The sequence below is a fragment of the Clupea harengus genome, unplaced genomic scaffold, assembly GCF_900700415.2.
Source record: "Clupea harengus unplaced genomic scaffold, Ch_v2.0.2, whole genome shotgun sequence".
NCBI classification, from domain to species: domain Eukaryota; kingdom Metazoa; phylum Chordata; class Actinopteri; order Clupeiformes; family Clupeidae; genus Clupea; species Clupea harengus.
The window spans coordinates 84-21,266 of record NW_024880229.1 but is presented as its reverse complement, the minus strand read 5'-3'; the positions used below and the strand labels follow the sequence as shown (position 1 = coordinate 21,266).

At 43.7% G+C, this 21,183-nt stretch overlaps 2 protein-coding genes across 3 annotated transcripts; one reads left to right on the top strand and one right to left on the bottom strand.

The window, feature by feature from the left end:
* Window positions 1-3,471: 3,471 nt before the first annotated feature.
* Window positions 3,472-5,965, bottom strand: naif1 (nuclear apoptosis inducing factor 1). 2 transcript variants are annotated; one of them, XM_042706296.1, is made up of 3 exons: window positions 5,239-5,965; window positions 4,839-4,883; window positions 3,472-4,024 (listed from the first exon to the last, which is right to left on the bottom strand). In XM_042706296.1, the coding sequence occupies exons 1-3, from the start codon at window positions 5,678-5,680 to the stop codon at window positions 3,549-3,551; spliced, it is 963 nt and encodes a 320-aa protein (XP_042562230.1). In that variant the 5' UTR covers window positions 5,681-5,965; the 3' UTR covers window positions 3,472-3,548. The 2 variants fall into 2 exon arrangements, with proteins under 2 accessions (XP_042562230.1, XP_042562231.1); XM_042706297.1 differs by lacking the exon at window positions 4,839-4,883 and having other exon boundaries at window positions 5,239-5,953.
* Window positions 5,966-10,314: 4,349 nt separating this feature from the next.
* Window positions 10,315-19,718, top strand: slc25a25a (solute carrier family 25 member 25a). Its single transcript, XM_042706295.1, has 10 exons — window positions 10,315-10,564; window positions 12,274-12,397; window positions 12,717-12,804; window positions 13,904-14,015; window positions 15,192-15,350; window positions 16,311-16,457; window positions 16,677-16,784; window positions 17,111-17,278; window positions 17,435-17,585; window positions 17,821-19,718. Exons 1-10 carry the CDS (start codon window positions 10,406-10,408, stop codon window positions 18,006-18,008), a joined length of 1,404 nt encoding a protein of 467 aa, XP_042562229.1. The 5' UTR covers window positions 10,315-10,405; the 3' UTR covers window positions 18,009-19,718.
* Window positions 19,719-21,183: the final 1,465 nt, after the last annotated feature.

The following is a 21,183-nucleotide window of genomic DNA, read 5'->3' as shown; positions in this document are numbered from 1 at the left end:
ACCAATTTATTCATCATATCAATCATCTATCCCATAATTTGCTCATTTAAGTTTATATGTCTTAATCTGTGTCCATCCATCGTCCCTTCACTAGAAAAACACACCTGGAAAAGGCAGCCATGAGAGCTATGGCTTTATATGAGTAGATGAGTATAGAGTAGATGCCACAGGACGCCTCAAAAGAGGAAGAAGCATAGAGAGAGAGGGGAGGAGAGAGAGGGGAGGAGAGAGGGAGAAGCATAGAGAGAGAGCCTCTGCCGTGTATGTGGGCCTGTGCTCGGTACCCTAATATCTCAGTTACTGCCTTTGTTGTTTTTCTACAAAACACACTAACATGCAAGCATAACCTCTTATTAAAATAAACCCATGCATGCGCCCGCACACACACACACACACACACACATCTCATATTTTTCCTTTGTCTCAGAAAACATGAAAATGATCCCAATCAGGATATGTCCCTGGTCACAGAGGATCCCTTATGGATGTCAACAACAACAACAGCTACCTGACTAGGGACCAGTGCTGTCCTCGCTGTCCAGCTCCTAAATGTAGGCATATCATTTTATTTGAAAACTGGTAAATCATGCAAATTCTCAGTTTCCACATGGTGTGTGTAGATGCCTAGTATTTGGAATTCATATTTGCAATCCGGTCACCGCTGGCGTCAGTTCGTTAACGGGAGGAAGACCCACAGTGCGCCTTTTGTTTGCACCTTGAATAAAAGCCATGGCAGCAGTGCCCCTGACTGCAAGACACTACAAGAATGACCGAGCCAGGGTCAGGTGGTAACAGAAACAGTCTAATCACACCTCATGGATGCAATGAAGAAGAATACAACCATCCATAAATACATCTATTCTTCTGAGGGAATGCACTAGAAAAATAACTAGGCGTTCGTAACATTATAGCAATACGACTGTCAATATAACATATGATGATAGGCTATTGATAGGCTATCGATTATCATATCGTTATTTGTAGACTACATTGGAAATAGCAAAGGGCTATTGCCTACACTTTAATAAAAGTGATGGGTGGTCTCTTAAGGTTTACCTTGAGGACGATGTGGCAAAGTCTCCCCCGTCCAAAAGTCTGATTTTGCAGAAGAGAACTCCGTTCACAAAAGGCACGGCAGTAAGTTCTTCGAGCGTGAAATGCGTCTGAAACTTAAATTTCTTCTTCTTGATTAGAAACGCCATTGGTCCTTGGACTTGTGTGTCAACCAAATCAGTAAACACCAAGAGAGGTTTTAACGTGTAAAACTAAACTTTATGACGGGCATTGCCAGTGGCGTGTAGCCTAGAACAGCACTCAGTCCGGGGCCTGAAAGTTCTTCTGTTTTATCACTTCTTTTCATCTCCCATCACCGAGGGAGATCGCCTGCAAAACAAACAATGTTTGCAGTAAGCGATAGGTTCCCCAAACAATCAAGAAACACATTAGCATCATCTGAAAAGCCTGCCTCTAAACAGCAGTCTAGTTTGAACCGTGAAACAATGTAACGCTTCACTCCCCAAAGCAGAAAATAAACAAATAAACACTCAGCAGTCACGCAGCAGTAGAAGTAGATTATTACAAATCTTATGCTTGGATCAAAGAAACAGAATTATAGCCTACCTCCGGAAGCATCAGCTTGCATGTGCCTTGCTTGTAGTGGGAGAGCTCCGCAGGCAATCTGCTCCTGAACTCGATTGTTTGAGTCTGTCTTCGCCTTCGGTACACCACTTAACAGTACTTTAGCCTGTTGTTTTCCCCCGTAACTAGATGAACAGCACCGTTATTGCACGGAAAGAAAAGTCTGCAGTGTTTTCAGCGTCTGTAAAATATGGAAAACCCTTCTATAAACACTTTTAAAACGAACACAATGCAATCCAAAAGCCCTTAGAAACTGATGTGGCAACCGGTTTTGTGAGAAAAGGCAATAGATTAAACTAAATGTATCATGATGCTTTAGACATCCTTAAGAAAAAAGGCACAAAAACAGTTATCAGCATAAATGTTTGGGATATTTTCAGAAGCTCAGATTTCCACTCAATTGTGCGGGTGATGTGCGGCTGACTTTTGTACTCCCACTTCTCAAGCACCGCCCTAATATATGCGTCATAACGGTAGGATTTATTTTCCCTGGTGGAGTTGACTAGCTTGCTGGTGATGGGGGCTTTTTTATGTCTATGCACCTACAGGGGTAGGCAAATCACAATCGCTTTCCTAATGAAAATACTAGCCAATAACGTCAGACATGGTTTTAAACGTAGGCTATAATACACATATGGAATTACTAAATACATTCTAAAATGATACTGCCACAATGAAAACTCTTTACTTATCACAGTTTGGTCAAATGTAGTCTCACTACACTGCAAAGTCACCACCGAGAGAGAGACAGAGAGAGGCAGAGAGATGCACTATATCGCAAACAATGTAGCTATATGAGAATACTGTATAATTTGGTGATGGTCTTTACAAAGCCAAATGATACAGCGACCTCTAGCGGTGTAGTAAGGCATAGCTTGGGAAACATGTCGTGCCTTCTGCCTCCATGGCTCATGTTCCAGTTCACATAAGTATCTGTTCTGCAGAATAATGTCAAAACAGAAAGTCCTAGATACGGTTTATTGCCCAGTCTTGAAACATATGAGGACATCAAAAGCAATGACAGGCAGAAGTAAGGTACAGTTGGTGAATTAAGTTTTCATATTAAACAGCTCTGCAGCTTCCCTTGGGTTTTTTTTTGTGCCTGACAAATCCATGATACTCTCATCTAGAAATGTTTGCTGACTTCTGACAAAATTCTTTTAAACTGATCATACACTCAAAATGTCTCATTCACACATCCATCCTTTCCATTCATCTTCACTCTACTGTTTCTTAAATTACATTTAAAACAAAACCACCGTTATTTCACATCTGAGGAAGACAATGTCAGGGGAAATAACAGAACTCAGATGCACCATCAACATGGCTTGTAAAATTCTTAGGGTCAAACAATGAGCTAATACACTCCAGGAGTTTTTCACAATAAAACTCTAACGTCATATTTCTGTCCAAAACCTCTGTACAACATAACCCTGTCTACAGTGACCAGCCCATGGACTGCATCCTCACATTACTACTTAACAACCAAGATAGTCAAATACATATTTAAACATTCCTGTACACAAATGCTGTTTCACACAAAAGCACTTTCCTTTGAAAACATATCTACAAACCACACACACATAACCATACACAGAAACACACATACAGCTCAGAACACACACAGACAGTTTACAGCCAGATGGAATAACACACAAACACAGTTTACACGGTCATACACATCCTCATTCACCCGCAGACATGAACATAAATCTAAACACACACACACACACACACACACGCACTCAGATCTAAACACACACACACATATATACATACATGACACAGATGCATAAACAAATCTAAACACACACACACACACACACACACACACACACACACACACACACGCTCACAGATGCATAAACAAATCTATACACACACACACACACACACACACATTCCTGAGTCTATTGCACATCCTCCGCCTGTTCAGTTGTGGCGGGGGCTTTACTCTCCCCGCCCTCGTTCCCCGTCGTGACGGCGGAGCTGTTAGCGCTCTGCAGGAACTTGCGGAGGTCCTTGAGCGCGGGCCGGAACATCTGGATGAGCGCGAGCAGGGCGGCCTGCGTCCCCTCCAGTGCCTGGGCCTGCCTCTCCTGGGCGCAGGCCTGGGCCTCCTGGGAGCGCCTGATCATCTGCAGCAGGTCGTTCTGGTTCTCCAGGTGCTGGGCGATCTCGCGCACGTGCAGGTTGGTGACGCGCTGCTCCTGCAGCAGCTTGGCCGAGTTGAGTGCGATGCGGCTCTTCAGCTCCTGAGGCTTCACCGAACATTCTGTCTGCGCCGTCAGGACCTCCACTGGAGCCTCCGTCGTCACGGTTACAGGCGTCTCCGTGGTGCAGTACTCAACCATGCCCTCCTCCAGCGTGTGGTAAGTGGTCTCACCTGGACACAGAACACACACACACATAAGTAGGAGCATCCACGTCCACACACACACACACACATAAGCATTAGCACACACACACACATAAGCATGAGCATGCACACACACACACACACACACACACACACACACACGCACGCATGAGCACGAGCATCCACACACACACACATAAGCATGAGCATGCACACACACACACACACACACACACACACGAGCATACATGCACACACACACACACACACACACACACACACACACACACACAAGCATGAGCACGAGTATCCACACACACACACACACACACACACACACACACACACACACACACACACACACACATAAGCATGAGCATGCACACACACACATAGGCATGAGCATACATGCACACACACAAGCATGAGCACGAGCATCCACACACACACATAATCATGCGCATACACATCCACACACACACATCCACTCACAAACACAAAGCATGAATACACAAATAATCACATGCACACTCAGATTGAATACAGGCAAGACAAGTTTGGCATACACGCAAAGGCAGCTTTCTCAAATTTCATCTAAACTCTCTCACGTATCTCCTGATAAGTCACACTTCATGTCCTTCTTAAGGCCAAGGCCTACTTGAAATCTGAATATTTTTGTTGTCGTTCTGAGAGTAAAACTCACTTAATGACTTTCCACAATTTGAAGTGAATCAATCATCATTTTAACACTAAACCCAAAGCCACCTCATATTTCATCTGGAAACTGAATTAAGCTGACCACTGGCACAATGGATACTTCAGAAATAAGAGAGGACTTTACCTTCTAAGGTTTTAACTTCACAGGCCGCAGAGACAGTCTGGATGTCTGTTTACACACAAAGAGACACCATCACCACAACTGCACAGCCTATTCATTGGGTAAGACTAGTGTGAGACAAGTTTATAAAATCCTGTGGTAGGTCCTGTGCTTAAAAACTTGTTAAGGCAGAGATATATAGACCATAGAACCCATCCGTATGTTACCTTTGTTGACTTTGTCGAGACTATTTAACTAACTTTCAAATCAATCGCCGGGTTTCATAAATGTTTAACCCAACATTCCTAGTTCACTTAACTTAGAGGACGTATCGCCATAGCCTACAAGGCAGGCAGTTGCCCGTTTCACCGCGCACTTCACGCAAAGCCTGTTCTTTTAGCGTACGTTAACGTAATTGACTTACTTTGCGTGAGAGTGACCGTAGCCGCCGAGCTCATGGGTACAGGGACGCTGATCTCTGCGCTCGTTTCGCCCGCGGGAAGGCTGATAATCGTAGCTTCTCCTAGTAGGTTACAGATCCTCTGCTGCATGGAAGTCAGTATGACGGGCACTGTGGTGCAGTCGCCAGTGCCTTCCATGGCTGCGCGGGCTTGGGCCACCTTCCGCCGTACTTCGGTCTTTAGATCGGACCACTTCTTCTTTACCTCAGCCAGTTCCCTTTGACAAGTAGTCACCGCATTAACGCGCTTCAGTATCTCAAGCCATGCATTGTTTTTGGCGATGTGAGTAACGCCAGCGTTGAAGTGGTTAACTAAAATGTGTTTTTGTTTTTCCATCTCCTCCACAATGATTTCCACCTCTCTTTCTGAGAAATTCATTTTCCTCTTTTTTGCCTGTGATGCCATGGCTATATGAAATATGGCTTTTATAAAAGCATTAAAGTGCGTAATATACGTAAAAATAGTAAGTTTTTCTCGACTGAGCTGCGCAACGTAATGGCTTCTGGAATCGGCTTCTTCCTCCTACAACAACGTTTGCGTCCGTAATGGCCGAAGTCCCACCTCCTCCGTAACGCACCTTTGATTGGCTCTACCATGCATATGGGCATACTTCGTCACCCTCAGTATTTGCTCACGACACTGCCACTCAAAGGTAAAATGGGTAGTTCAACATTTGACGGGCTTAGAGCGTTATCACAGGAAAATTCCGACAGGTGGCAATATTTTACCACATATGTCTAAAAATTCAATTTCTTCTGATCATCAGCGATGTGGTGTCTAACTCTGCATTAACTATTTCATTTAATTACAATTATCTAGCTCAAAATAGCCATACACTATATACATGGCTGCTGCAAGAAAACCATACAGGAGAAATCATAAAATCTACCTTACACGTTCTTCATATATATATATATATGACTAATTAAATATAAAAATGCAAATAAGCATGGTGTCTGGGGTGCTGTGAACAGCTCAGTAAATATCCTGCTAATGAGAAACATCATCTTGCAGTGGGGGCAGTAAGACCTGATATCAGCCACCAAAAGACACAGACCTGTCCTTGCTCCTATGATAGGTAAGCAAGGCCCAGCTGACCTGGTAGTCCGAATGTCAGACCTACCTTTGCAAACCTCTGCAGCAGAAGTAAGAGTTATCTAGTCTTATGAAGACCAAGTCCTTTGAGAAAACTTCCACCCTCTGCAAAATTAGAGTTCTATCCCTGCACTGTACTTCAGTATCGCGTACTGTAGTGTAGTGGACTACGGAGTCCCTTAAGGGACATGGTGAGCCTTCGCTCCCAATACATTTGCATTTCCTAAGCAGCTCAAAAGAAAATCCCCACCGTGACCCTTAGGGGACGCCTTAGGTGGCCGCTGGCCAAAACTTGTGGGTTGAGTATTCTAATGGAGTGTGCGCAGTAGTAATTTGATACCCAAGTGGAAATGATCACACATGATGCAGTTGGATTTTGCTGTGTGACGAGGGGCCTTTTGGCTCATTCAAATGCTCACGCCAATCCCGACACATGCCAAATTCTGCATCCTTTGGCTCAGTGTTGGTCTGGTTGTGTTAATCCTGAGTCTGTTTTTCACCAGCCACGCGTAACTTTCAATGATCTTACAACTCAAGCTAGTAGTAAATATTTAATAACCTAACCTGTAAAGTTATAAGGGTGATTCCACTTTGATGTAAAATATAACAAGAACAGCAAACAGTACTGTACACAGTACTGGCATTCAGATTTTTTGCAATGAAAGACTGCAACGAGTTTCTAAGAAATAGTTTGTCTCTCACTGATTGATCGAAGAAAAACAACTTAAGTAATCTCCTTTTTTCAGTTTGGTTACTGTTTAGTGTATCAGTCACAGCTGCCTTTTTTTCCAAGTGTTCCTTTTGAGGTGAAGCATGCCTCAGAATTGTGATGTCAACATGTTCTGGAACAGAATGTTGGCGTTTCTAAGAATCTGCGCTTCCCAAGGGTTCCGCTAGTGTCAAGGATGTGATGCGGATGATGTCACTGCCCACTTAACAAAACAAAGCTTTTGTTTCATATGGAGTTAACACAATTATCCTACCCTGATAAAAATCTACAGATATTGTACATTTAAGGCAATTTCACTAAATGTTACATAATGTTATGGTGAGGTATTTTCACAACAGGCCATGTTTTCATCCGCGAAAAAGAATGTATTGATTTGACATGTCCTGAGACTCACATGTTGGATTCAAGTGTGGACAGGCTGGTCCCGGGCCTCTGAGTACAGGGAGCTGGCAGTACTCTCAGAGACATTAACCTATTTCTGTCTTTAGAGTTATAGTGCCGTGTCACTGTTCCCCTGCAAACTTGATGGTGGCGTAGCTGAGGCACGGCTGATTACATAACAAACATTTCTCATGGCAATTCTGCGCATTGGATAAGTAAATATATGTATTCGCAGAAAGGAAAACAGTGAAAAGTATCTCATCGCAGATAAAATCCTTCATTTGTGCACATAGATACCATAGCATGTACCTCCCTTCATTTGAGGACATGCATAGTTATGCTTTCTGTCTCGTGCTGAATAACTAAACATGGCTCAGTAAATGTCTACAAATGTGTACATTTAGACCAAAGATTCAGTTTTCTCTCAAGGTCAGTTGCCATATGCATTTGGTAAATTATATTCACTTGCCCATGTCAGGAGATTTCATGTGAAATCTCTCCTTCACAAATGGTGCTTTTAGAGTTTTAGTGTTTTTAGAACCAAAAGACTTGTTTTGCTCAAAAAGACTTGTTTTGCTTGCTGTTTTTCATTCATGCCCCTCAGAAGGAAAGCCATAAAATGATAAGAGGTGATAATTCCTTCTCTTCCACTGATAACATGTTCTGTGTTTTGTACAGTTGACAAGTGGCATCTGACAATCTCACCTTGGCAGGTAATAAAGAGGGACAAACTGAGTCTTAGCATCCTGTTTTCCTCGATTTTTTACCGGCCTGCTAACCCCCTTTCCAAAGGTTATCAGTTCTGCGTCAGGTGTAGACAGCCACCCGTAATCTGCTGAGATCAAAACAAGCCCAACTACGTGCAAAAACATCAGGATGTGATGCATTTCATCGTGGAAGTTGAACTTCCAACGGGGAGGGGGGAAGCTATTGACTCTGGTTAATATCAAACCCTGCTCACCAAAATTGGGTGTCTTATTTTGAGGTTTGAAGTCGACGTAAGCGAAGTGAGTTTCAGACCTGCTGTTTACTGTTTTCAGTGATTGGTGACTGTTTTGCATAACACAGTACAGGTAATAATGGCGTGGCGCATTCACAACACAGGAAAAGCAGATAGTGAAAACACCAGATAAGTGATCATGTGTGCTCTTGCAAAACAAGTGCTGTTTCATATAAGTTATAAAACACAAATACATTTTCAAATAAATTGACATCCTAACTGTATCAGTATGACCCTATTAGACTACATCAGCTCAGTTTCCCCTATCAAACGTCTACTTCTATGGCCACCCTGTGTGTGTGACCGTGTGTGACCGTGTGTGTGTGTGTGTGTGTGTGTGACTGTGTGTGACCGTGTGTGTGTGTGTGTGTGTGTGTGTGTGTGTGTGTGTGTGTGTGTGTGTGTGTGTGTGTGTGTGTGTGTGTGACCGGCTAAAATTAGCAGCAGGACAGCTCTCGGGCTCGGATATCCATCATGTGGTCCTACACATAAATTAAGGATGACTGGCCACACAACTCAACGTTGTGTGGCCCCTCTGGGATGTAGAAGCTGTGTTGCCATCTCACCCACATGGTGCAGGGTGAGTTTATGACATCTCAGAACTGTGGGGGCATCACAAGGGGCGACCCATTTTGCTGGTGGTGAAATCAGGAACATGTAATGTTTTGTCATCAAACATGTCCAATTTAAATGCTGACCTGCTGTGCACGTAATGCGTCATGTACAAAGTGAAGGCACTTATAGCAACCACCCCCAACGCCTCAACAAATTTATCATGTAAAGTTGAACATAGCCTAGTTTTTGCTCTGTCATTCAATAGTCTGTCATCAGCTGGTAATGCTACTGGTTCATTGGTGGCTCTTTGATAGGCAATAAGCAATCCTTGCATGCCAACACGAAGGGGTGTTGAGTGGGTTGGAGGCCTGTAGCCCACACACACACACACACACACACACACCAACTGTGCCAGGACCACAGTAGTTCTGAATCAACCTTGGAAGTTAGAAAGGCTAAATGACTCCTGCACATTCTTGGCATGAGCTCTGACTTTTGCATCATCATGAAAAACAAATTAACAGTGTGAATATACAGCATTCTCAGGTGCATTGTGGGATATGTTAGTAGTGAGTGGGGGAGATGGGACATATGCCATAACTGAGGTGTGTAACTTTTTAAATGTCAGGTCAAACACGAGGAACCAGTTGTCTGTCACTGTCTGCCAAGTTACAGACTGAGCACAAACCTCATCAGCCATTATAGAGATATTAGTATAAATGAGTGTATGTATAGTTAGATAGGTCACCAGGATTCGCCATAACTGCTTGGATGCCAAGTTGGATGTCAAAACTTCCTGCAGCAAACCCTCACGTGCAGCAATCAAGAAGCATGTGAGGCTTAATAGGCCTACCTAATGCTCCTCAATAAAATGTTGACATTGCCAGTGCATATTCTGCAAGTAATGTATTAATAAACTATTGGATGGACCTTATTGCATTTGTTAAAACCATGGCGTGTTGCTGTCACAGTCCTATGCTTGCACATTGCCAAGTATAACTGCTTCGGGCTGGGTACTGATTGTGTTTTCAAATCACTCTTGCAGCCTTTCAATCTCCCAGCGAGCGCACTGAGCAAAGGGTGTCTACCCCCCAAGCAGGCTGCCAGCCTCCACCGAAAAACCCGGGCTTGGCGCTCTGTCAAAGAACAAAGGCCAATCAAGAGAATGAACTTCGAAGGGAGACGTTAGTGTTACTGGCCAATGAGAGCCTAACATGTCTTGTGACGTCGCGTATGGGAGTGACTTTTTTCTATTCATAGCGTGTAGCACGCTTCCGTACCGGCATTTCAGTATTCCGCTGCCGAGTGGCATAGACCATTTAGTATTATTTATTTATTTATCGTGCACACCTTTAGATTTTAATTTAAAATGTTGTCCCTCTGTCTTTACGTGCCAGTTTCCAACTCCGATCCTGTCGAGGTTGATTATTTTGAGTCAAATGGACTTCCGTCCGAGCTGAAATCCTTGTTCAAGCTAAGCGTGCTACTCCCATCTCAAGAATTTTCTACTTATCAGAAATGGAGAAAGGTAAGGGTTTAAACATTATTCATTTTCGGTTTCACGTGTACGTGATGTATATACCCCTTATTTAGTTTGGTATGCTTTTTTTTCACTTTAGTACTGAAATACCCCTTTTCGTCGCGTTGCTAAACCATGAGTCATACGGTCATAGGCTTGGGCTGTGGGTTGGATTTGCCGAGAAAAGCATCGGCTTTCCTAACGTAACGTTACTTCCTCTGCCTGATGACCGAATAAGGAATGCTTTTCCGATTCAGAGTACTGTAGGTTTCAAAGTTGTAGTTCTTAAAGGTGCAGTACGTTTGACGGCATCGATCGATATTTAATCAAGTAAGAAGACAATTAAGAAATGTATCCCGCTTGACCATCTTCATCTGTGCTAGCTTGTTAGCAACCCGGAGTGAGTGCAAATGCTATGACCGGTATGACGATGAGTGATTGGGGGAAGGCCTCCAGTAACGTTAGTCTGCGATCGAATGCCTTCTCCTGTAAATGTGTAAATGAGCATGCACGCTGTGCTTGAAAACCCTAATGCCAACACAATAATGTACCTGCAATAACTGAATTTGCCATTGTTGAATGATTACATTAGCCTACTGTGCAAAAGTTTTAGGCACTTTTTGAACAATGCTGTAAAGTCAAGAGACTTTAAAAATGAGTAATTTAATCTATGAATTAACAACATACTGAGTGCAGCAAACCAAAAATACCTAAACCCACTTGACTAATTTCAAAAAGAATATTTCATATTGGCATTCTAATGCGGAAGATGACCAATAACTGCGTTGAGACAAACATCTGAAACCTTTGGCTACTGGATGTCTGAATATCTGCGCTGACCCCGCCAGACCGCGTGACCCAACCTTAGGGTCTCCTTGGCTCTCGCATGTGCGAATGATGCTCACAGGCGATCGAGCATGACTTGGCTTAGAAAGGGAACATCTATCTTTACACTCGTGAAATGGGTCATCTTGCCTAGTCTTAAGATGCATACTCAAACGCACAGTATCAGGACGGCGCCAGTTGGTCAGCCCCCTGCAAAGAGAGTTTATTTGTCACCAACTGCAGCAACACCTGCAAGATCACTCTGATTAGCACGTGAACAGAAATGCACAGGATGTGTCACTCTCCGGTTGTGTGTGAAACCGATCTCTCTTTGTGATTTCTATCAACTTACTGGGCCCCTTAGCACACCAACAGACAGACAGACGTGTGACTAGATTTGGTCAGAGTGAGCACTGAGGTGGCAGGCCACAGTCAGGTCAACCTGATAATGTCAGTGGGCAGTTTGACTTGGCAGAACTGCTATGTGACGAAATCCTGAAGTATCGTATGTCTTATCCCAATATCTCTCTCAAGCCTGATTGGAAGTTTTGTAGGCCTGAAAACCTGCCACATGACACGTTGGATTTAGTGTAAGCACTGCTTAATTTGCATTGCAATGTTGAAATAATGTGTGACCTGGCTCAAGTGACATTATGGCCAGTATTGAGTTACTTGTCTGTTTGTGTCTCGTACACTGACATTTAGGCTACTGATCTCCCTGTCCCTTTAGCAATGTCAAGTTAAATAAGTTAGGTTAGTTTGGTTCACAAAATTGACCCATTCATCATGCAGAGCCTAGATGTTTTAGGATATTCAAGTGTGCATGTCCAGGATTATCTTTCTGTGATCTTTGGTGTTCTCTGTAAGTAACATCAGCCATCTTGTCCCTGCAGAAAACTGTGAAAGAGGAGAAGAAGGTAGATGACCAGCTGGACTTTGAGGAGTTTGTCCATTATCTTCAGGACCACGAGAAAGATCTCAAACTCGTCTTCAAGACACTGGATAAAAAGGATGCAGGTATGAATCAGAGATAATAATAATTAATGAATCACACTTATATAGTGCTTTTCAAAGTTCTCAAAGACGCTGTACACATTGAGGGATAATAGAAAACAAACAATAAACTCCGTAATAAAGACATAAAAGGAATAAAAACATGGCGGGTTGGGGGCTAGTTGGGTAATTTGAGGGCCTTTTTTAAATGATGACGGTGTGGGGGCATTTTTGAGACGCCAACTCTCTGCTAGTGCAGTTCTACGTCTGACAGCACTGGGCATGTTGTTGGCAAGCCAGACTGCAGGGTCTTCATCATGGCTACTCTCTTTCTCTGATTCAGGTCACGTTGATGCCAAAGAGATCGTGGAGTCGCTACGAGACCTTGGCGTCCACATTACACTACAGCAGGCCGAACGGGTTCTGAGCAGGTATGTTTAAATGAACACCTCAACACGTCAAAGCGCTTCAAGCTTTAGCTTTCGCACTTTTGGTGAAGGGGAATGCAACTTTGTAATCTCAATGCGTCATCTGTTAATTACCTGAAAAGCTCATGAATCGCTATGGTGACCTGCTTGTAAATCCTATTGTGTCCTGTTTGAGTGTTGACGCTTCTTAACACCAGGCCCAGTGTGCTTAGGGGTGACTGTCTGTCTCTCTCTCTCTCTCGCTTATGCTTGTTGCAGGCAGAAGGGACCAGTCTCTGGTTCCCTGCCACCTTGTAAGTAATGACCTTGTCTGCTCTTCTCGCTTGCCCAACCTCTTCTCTTGCTTAACCAATGTCTCGCTCTACACCCCACTACTTGTATGGGACGCATTTATAGAAACTAATGATTCGATGTAATTAGGGCTGAACGATTAATTGCATTTGCGATTTAATCGCGATATGATAGAACGCGGTTTTCTAACCGCAACGTTCGCGATTAAAAAACGTGGTCTAAAAGAAGAAAAAAAAATTATAATTTTTTTTCTTTTTTTTTTAAAGATGGTACATTTTGCACAGAGTGTTTAAAAAGTGCATGCCTAGTGTTTATACTTAAAATTACTTTTTTTAAATTACTTAAATGCACAGTGGCAAAGCCACTGATTTGTTGTTCTTGTTTCTGTAATGAGCAGTTAAATAAAAATCAAAAATGTGGGAAAGAATATTTTACACTAAATGTATCTAATATTGTGTTGTTCATATTTAAATCATTCATTACGTTTTGTTGGGGGAAAAAAGAGGAGAAAAAAAAATCGCATATTAAATCGCAATCGCAATATTTTGGTAAAAAATCGCAATTAAATTATTTTCCCAAATCGTTCAGCCCTAGATGTAATGCATGATGGTGTGAATTCAGTGCATGCTCAGTCTATAGAACTTCATTTGCAAAAAAAATGACCTTATAAATCCTCCCTACATTTAAGCAATTGAAAAAAAAAAAATATGTCTCCTGACTTTTAAACATAAGGTCGTGATACTAGAAAGTAGTGTGAGGCCTCCATTCAGTTGGGTCAGTTGTAATGTGAGTACTCCTCATTGTATTGTAGTGTGGACAAAAATGGGACGATGACCGTTGACTGGAATGACTGGAAGAACCACCCCACCCTACAGCCAGTGGAGAACATCCCTGAGATCATCCTCTACTGGAAACACTCTACGGTGAGAATGCATACACACACACACACGCACACACACAAATAGATGTACTTGTGACCATTTTTCTATCAGCCATCCTGCATATGCTTTGGCACTTGACCCCAAATAGCCTCAACATTCGCCAGCCAGTCATAGCTGGACCACACGAGCCTAGGCGTTTGTGTCGTCTCTCCTTGAGTACACTCTTAAAAACTCATGCCAAGAGTTTTTAGGAGTGTACCGGGGTTTAATTTACCCTCACACTCAAAGTACAGTTGCCAAAAATACCCTCTTCAAAGAACCCTGTCAGGACATGGTGATCCAGGGCAGTAGACGGCTTTGCAGGGGTAATGTGCCTGACACTAAATCTTGACTAGTCTACCTGTCCTCTCTTGCCCAGCCTTGCCCCCAGCTAATTATAAAGCCTCGTGCACTCGAGGAAGGCCAAAACGAATGTCAAGCAGCATTAGTTTATGTAGGGGCCTCAGAATGTCTTGACCAGCGTCATTCTGATTTGGAAACGCTCAGACATTTGGGATGATTGCACTCATTCCCGTAGGTTCTGATAAGGACTGACCTCATCCACAAATAGCCACGTCTCCACTATGCGGCTCAAAAGTGCTTTACAGAGAAACATTCCACACAATAATCCACAGGTCTGTTATCTTTACCATGGGTGCCCTTTGCTTTGGTATGAGGACGTGTGGTTGACACACAAATCTATGTCTATATCTAAGGGGTTATGTAACCGCAGCTGTGATGTTCTCCTGAGGGGCCTTTGGCCTTTTGCTGTGTGAAGCTCCTACAGACCACACTAGGCCCCAGTGACGCACTGAGTGAAATGTACACTCCTAAGGACACCTCAGATTCCCATGCGGCCCCCCTGAATCGGGATCAACCTTGTGTGGCCTTGACCGCTAGCTATGACGACTAACCCTGATCGACACACACAGTTCCAGGGCCCTATTTCATGACCTGGCGATCGATAAGTTAATAAGTGCCTATTTTTTTGCCTTGGGGGTTAAAACAAAACAGGTTTGCTTGTTGATGCAAAAGCAAGGGGGATACTCCTGAAGTGCTAGTTTCATGTTCTAAAGGCTGATTGGTGAAGATCTTTGATATTGGGGCGGACCATAAGATGTAAGTGATCTGAAAGCTGAAAAGTGAACTGATGGGACATGTCTGTTTTATTCTGTGCAGATCTTTGACGTTGGGGAGAACCTGATGGTCCCTGATGAGTTCACCACAGAAGAAAAGCTGACAGGAATGTGGTGGAGACACCTGGTGGCAGGTGGGGGCGCAGGCGCAGTCTCCCGAACTTTCACTGCTCCCCTGGACCGCCTCAAGGTTATCATGCAGGTGAGCAGGATACCCGCACACACACTTCCTGACACACTTTCACAAACTCCATATCTCACCCACTGAAAGTACATCTTGTCCCAGACAGCACCTACACGCTCACTCATGCGCTCTCTCAAGCTGTCAGGCGCATTGAAAACGAGAGAGATTTATGGATGCTGCCATCGATAACCTGATCTACTTTAGCAATCTAGGGTCTTTGAATGGGTGGCTTTCATGTTATGCAACCTACATGTTTCAACTCCCTTTATTTTGAGAGAAAGTAGGTTGATTGTGTAACTTTGCCTGCTCTAGTGAACTGAGCTGTTTTAAACTGATAACTCTCATTGCGCAAGAGTGCTTACTTAAGAGCTGTAAATGTGTTAATCAGTACACACAAGCACACACTCTAGTTATTAAGTGAGTGTGTAGTCCCACAGCCAATCAGAAAGCACTGCAGCTAACACACCTGTGTTCCTGAGCTTTGATTGGACAAGCGGTTGACGTTTTCTGAGCGTCACTAACCCTGACTGGACAAAGTTCCAGTTCCAACAAAGTTCCAACAAAGTCAGATCCATGTCATTGCAACAGTTGTGCGTCAGCAGTCTTGTTTGATCTAGGCCACTGAGGTGAAGTAGTGGGCTGAATGCTCAATTGGCAGGGTTTTACAAGTTTGTGAAATGTTTGACTTTGCTCTTGATAAACCTACACATGCAATAAAATCCCAGGAGATTTCTGTTCACTTAACTGTCGGCCTTACAGCAGACAAGGACCATTAATACTGAATAATACAAGTTGTAATATTCATCTTGAAGTAATGAACCACAGACCAAGTGTACATTTATATGTGCAATGTACACACATTTGGACTCCTTTAGAATAAAGTGGAAGGAAAAGGTTGTAAAGTTGGGGGAAGTGTTAGAAATTCAAATGAAGTCTTTAGCGTTTGTGTTAAGTCCGTCTGCTTCTTGTCTCCATCAGGTGCACGGATCTCGGAACATGTGCCTCATGAGCGGGCTGACCCAGATGATTAAAGAGGGCGGCGTCCGGGCGCTGTGGAGAGGAAACGGCATCAACATCATCAAAATAGCCCCCGAGACGGCCCTCAAGTTCATGGCCTACGAACAGGTACGAACGACCCCGACGGCGGCTGGGATCTAGAGAGCTAGTAGTGCAAAACCTTTATGCACTTGTTAAACAAACATCTGCACTTGTTAAACAACACCTGTACACACACACAGCTGAACAGCTAAAACACCCTTCGTAGAATCGGCCTTTGATCCTTGTTAAGTCTTATATTAAAAGCTTGATCCTCATCAAGTGTCTGCTTTCCTTGTCTTTTAACAGATTAAGCGTATGATGGGGAGCAACCAGCAGACTATTGGCATCTCCGAGCGCTTTATGGCGGGCTCTCTGGCAGGAGTCTTCGCCCAGAGCGTCATCTACCCTATGGAGGTGAGCAGACAGCTGTCAATCAATCAGTCAACCTCTGAATACATAGTGTTGCAGAAATGGGTTGTTTAAATACTTTTGAAGGTTAAATTGTTTGTAAACAGTCATAATAATAAAATGGAGATGAGGACAAATAAGAATTAAAAGTAAAATTTTGAGAAGTGTGTACCCCTTTTTAATCGTTGGGACTCTAAATCCCATCATGATGTACCCCTTTTTATCGTTGGGACTTTATATCCGATCATGATGAACCCCTGGTGTCAGACGGCAGGTTTCCTGATGTAACCCAGTTATCTAACCTTGCTCTTGGCTGTCCTTGTGCCCTGCAGGTTCTGAAAACCCGGTTGGCGCTGAGAACGACGGGCCAGTACAGCGGCATCTCGGACTGTGCCAAGCAGATTCTCAGGAGGGAGGGCATGAGAGCCTTCTACAAAGGCTACGTTCCCAACATGCTGGGCATTATCCCCTACGCCGGCATCGACCTGGCGGTGTATGAGGTGAGCGGGCGCCTAGAAAACATGCCATCCCATGAACAGCCCTAGCTATAAGTAGAGAGGAATGCTCTGTCACACAGTGGCTGAACAAGCGCTTGGGAGCTGTAGCTGAGTTGTAACCTTTCACCCTCTTCCCCCCCCCCCAACCCCCCCGTGCAGACTCTGAAGAACTCCTGGCTGCAGCGGTACAGTTCTGAGAGCAAACACCCGGGCGTTTTAGTTCTGCTGGCTTGCGGAACCGTCTCCAGCACGTGTGGCCAGCTGGCAAGCTACCCCCTGGCCTTGGTCCGGACCCGCATGCAGGCGCAAGGTGAGCCTCCCCCCTCCCATCCATCACACCTTCACCCAGTGGTCTAGTTTAGTGTTGTTTCTCACCTCGGGATGCTGAACTGCCCCGAACGTCGGCCTAATTAAGATCATATGTGCGTAACATAACTGAGATGGTGTTCATGAGGTTGAGGTCATGATTGTGTAGAGAGGGCTGGCAATGGTCCACGTGACCCTCTTTCATCACTGACCTGCTCTGTCGTTTTTGTTTAATGCAGCTACACTACAGAGCGGTGGCCCCCAGAGCTCCATGACCGGGCTCTTCAAGCAGATCCTCCAGACAGAGGGCCCCACCGGTCTTTACCGGGGCCTGACCCCAAACTTCCTAAAGGTCATCCCAGCCGTCAGCATCAGCTACGTGGTGTACGAGCACATCAAGTTGTCCCTGGGGGTGCAGTCTCGTTGAAGAGGGGTCTCTATGCTGGAAACAAACTCTGTTGTCACTTGTTATTTTTGGAGGGAGACGTGAAAGGGATCGAAGAATCATACTGTCTCTGCGCCTCAGACCCTGTGAGGAGTTGAGTCGTCGCCCTGTTGAGGGAATGAGGACTAAGGGAGTGCACAAGAAGTGAAAGGGGATGGACGGACTATGGCTACTTCAGGAAGCGAATGAGTACGGACTATGAATACTTCAGGAAGTGAATGAGTATGGACTATGAATACTTCAGGAAGTGAATGAGTATGGACTATGGATACTGCGCCAAAGTGGGGAAGGCGCCTTCAACCAACACTGCTGCTGTTTTTGAAATAGATTTATTTTATTAACTTTGAGAGACCATTGTACTTTATGGAATACTGAAACTAGGGACCACGTTTATGTTGAAGTCTGAGGGTGAGTTCATTTCCACCTTGGAAAAGGTTGACGTGTGTGTGTGTGTATTTGTGGGTGTATGAGGGAATGAACGAACAGAAGACACTTGATGTATTTCTCCAACTGAAAGCATTAACAGGTATCTGTCCCAGCGAGCAGCACCAAGTCATGTTGTTCTGAAAGGGCGACCTCAAGCTCAGGTGGAGGAGTACAAATTACAGTGAAGAAGTCTCAACCATGTTTGCCTCACACTACACACAGCTTCACTCTGGCACATAGGACTGCTGGGGAAGGGAGTGTGGAGGCTCGGGGCCTTGCCTTGCCCTGGGCCGGCGTATTTATTTGATCGGTTTCTTTATCTTTAAGCGTGAGCTCACACTGCCCTCTCTGCTCTGCTCTACTGGTCTGACTAGTGGATATATTTATGTATGACAGACAGATATTTATTTTTTTATCGTGTCAGTGAAGAGTTGGGGAAGATGGTTGTGAATGTTGTTTTTGATCTGTGGGTATCGCCTCAAAAACGTCTTTCTGATGCCTCTGGGAGATTGTGAAAGATTATGCCCACGTTCAGCTTGATGTTTCAGAATCGGAGCAATTTTGCTTTTTTTATGTAAAGAGCTACCAGCTTACGTTACAAAATGAAGACGTTTGCATCGACGTGTTAAACTTGTTGAATCGAAACCTCGGTCGCTCATTCAGTATTGTTTAAAGATAGCCTTTAATTCAACACATTTTTCAGAAGTTGAGGTAAAAAAATCAATGGGATTCCATGTACACAGAAGCCTTTCACTGTTTTTGCCTCAAGTTTGATTTAAAATGAATGCACTTTAATGGCTTCAGTCACTTTTAAAATGTAATTTACAGTTGGGGACGAGCATTAAATCACTGGGTTTGTGTGTCACTAAAATGTGACTCCTCTCTTTTTTTTTTTTTCTTCTTTGTTTTTTTAAATGGGCAAATCATTCCAAATATGTTAAGTTTAAAAAAAGCAACAAGGAGACTACACAGGTTCTGAGGTGATTTGGGTGGATTGTTATCAGTAAATATGAAAAGAATTATCCTATTTTTTTCAGTATACTTCACTACAACTGAATGTAAACCACTGCCCTTGAATACAACTAGCATTTGCAGATGTGAGGCCTCAGGGACCAAGTTGAATTATTTGTCCTTCGTAGCATTGTAAATGGTTAGCTAGTTTTGTCTATTTTTCTGTTCTATTCTGTTAGCCCTCTGTGTTGCATTTAACAGATCTGAGAAGATGTACGCTCTGGACTTATCAAATAAAAAACACATTTTAAAATATAATGCCTGCTAGTTGTTTGTATAATGACATAAAGGGGGGGTGTATTCATGTATTCCAGGGGTTTTCAACCAGGGGTCCGTGACATAAGCCTATGTTGATCAGTTCACCATTTGAATTTTTTTATTTTTATAAATTCGCTTTGATATTTCAACACATTTCCAGATTAATCTTGAATATCGTGAAAAATATCTAAATTAAGAAAAATGTCAATCTAAATAGTCTGAATAGCCAAGTCTCATTGCCTGAAATATACCGATGTGAACCCATATTCAGCGAAGAAATTACACTGACAAGTGCTACATGCGGAATATGTGCAGGGGGGAGGGGCGTGGCGGCGGCGGTTAGTGATCTACGCGCAGGCACATCAGTGGGCCGCAAATTATTGTCTAGTCAGAATGGTGGTCCCTGGGACAACCAGTTGAAAACCCCTGATGTATTCCTAAAAGTGTTTATTGTTTTTGAACATATCTGATACCACACCTATTGTAAGTGGGTCAATATCAATCCTACCGTCATTTTCCTGTGAAATTGTCACAACTGTGTTTCCAATGGTGACCTGAGCAAACCAAAGGAAAGCCACTCGAGGACGGTCTAGAGTTCTAATAGCCATGGACTTATCAGTGCTCACCCTTATCATGTATCCAGTATTGGTACTCTTCCAAATGGGGGAGAGTTAACACTGCAGGCAAAGGACATGAGTCTTCAGTTACACAGGTACAAAAAAGGTGTTATGACCACCAGAAGTCCTAAAGAAAAAAGGTCCTCTCCATTCAAACAGTGCCACCTAGGGTCAATGAAGGGTGGATCTTACATACATTATTATTAATTAGTATTTGGCCTCATATCAGAGGGGAAATCCCTCCAAGAAACAACATGCTTTAAAGGTGCATTGTGTAGGACTTGGTGGCATCTAGTGGTGAGGTTGCAGATTGCAACCAACTGAATACCCCTATGTCACCCCTCCCTTTCCAAGTGTGTAAGATAACCAATAGCGCAGTTACCAGTGCAATCCAGTTACCATGGAAACACGAAAGGCCCTCTCCATAACAGTGTTATGGTCCACTAAAGGCCCTCTCCATAACAGTGGTATGGTCCACGAAAGGCCCTCTCTATACAAAGTGTTATGGTCCACTAAAGGCCCTCTCCATAAAAGTGTTATGGTCCACGAAAGGCCCTCTCTATACAAAGTGTTATGGTCCACTAAAGGCCCTCTCCATAACAGTGTTATGGTCCACAAAAGGCCCTCTCCATAACAGTGTTATGGTTCGTTGGTTCTGGGCTACAGTAGAAACAAGGCATACTCCATGGATGAGGACCAGCTCCCTATGAAGATATGAAGGGCTCATTTTTAGCTGACAAACATGATTCATAATTGCAGGTGAATGTACACTAATGGAAACATAATTATGAATACTATATTCCATTTCTGCTAATAGATCTACAAGCCCCAAGGGGCCCCGTGGG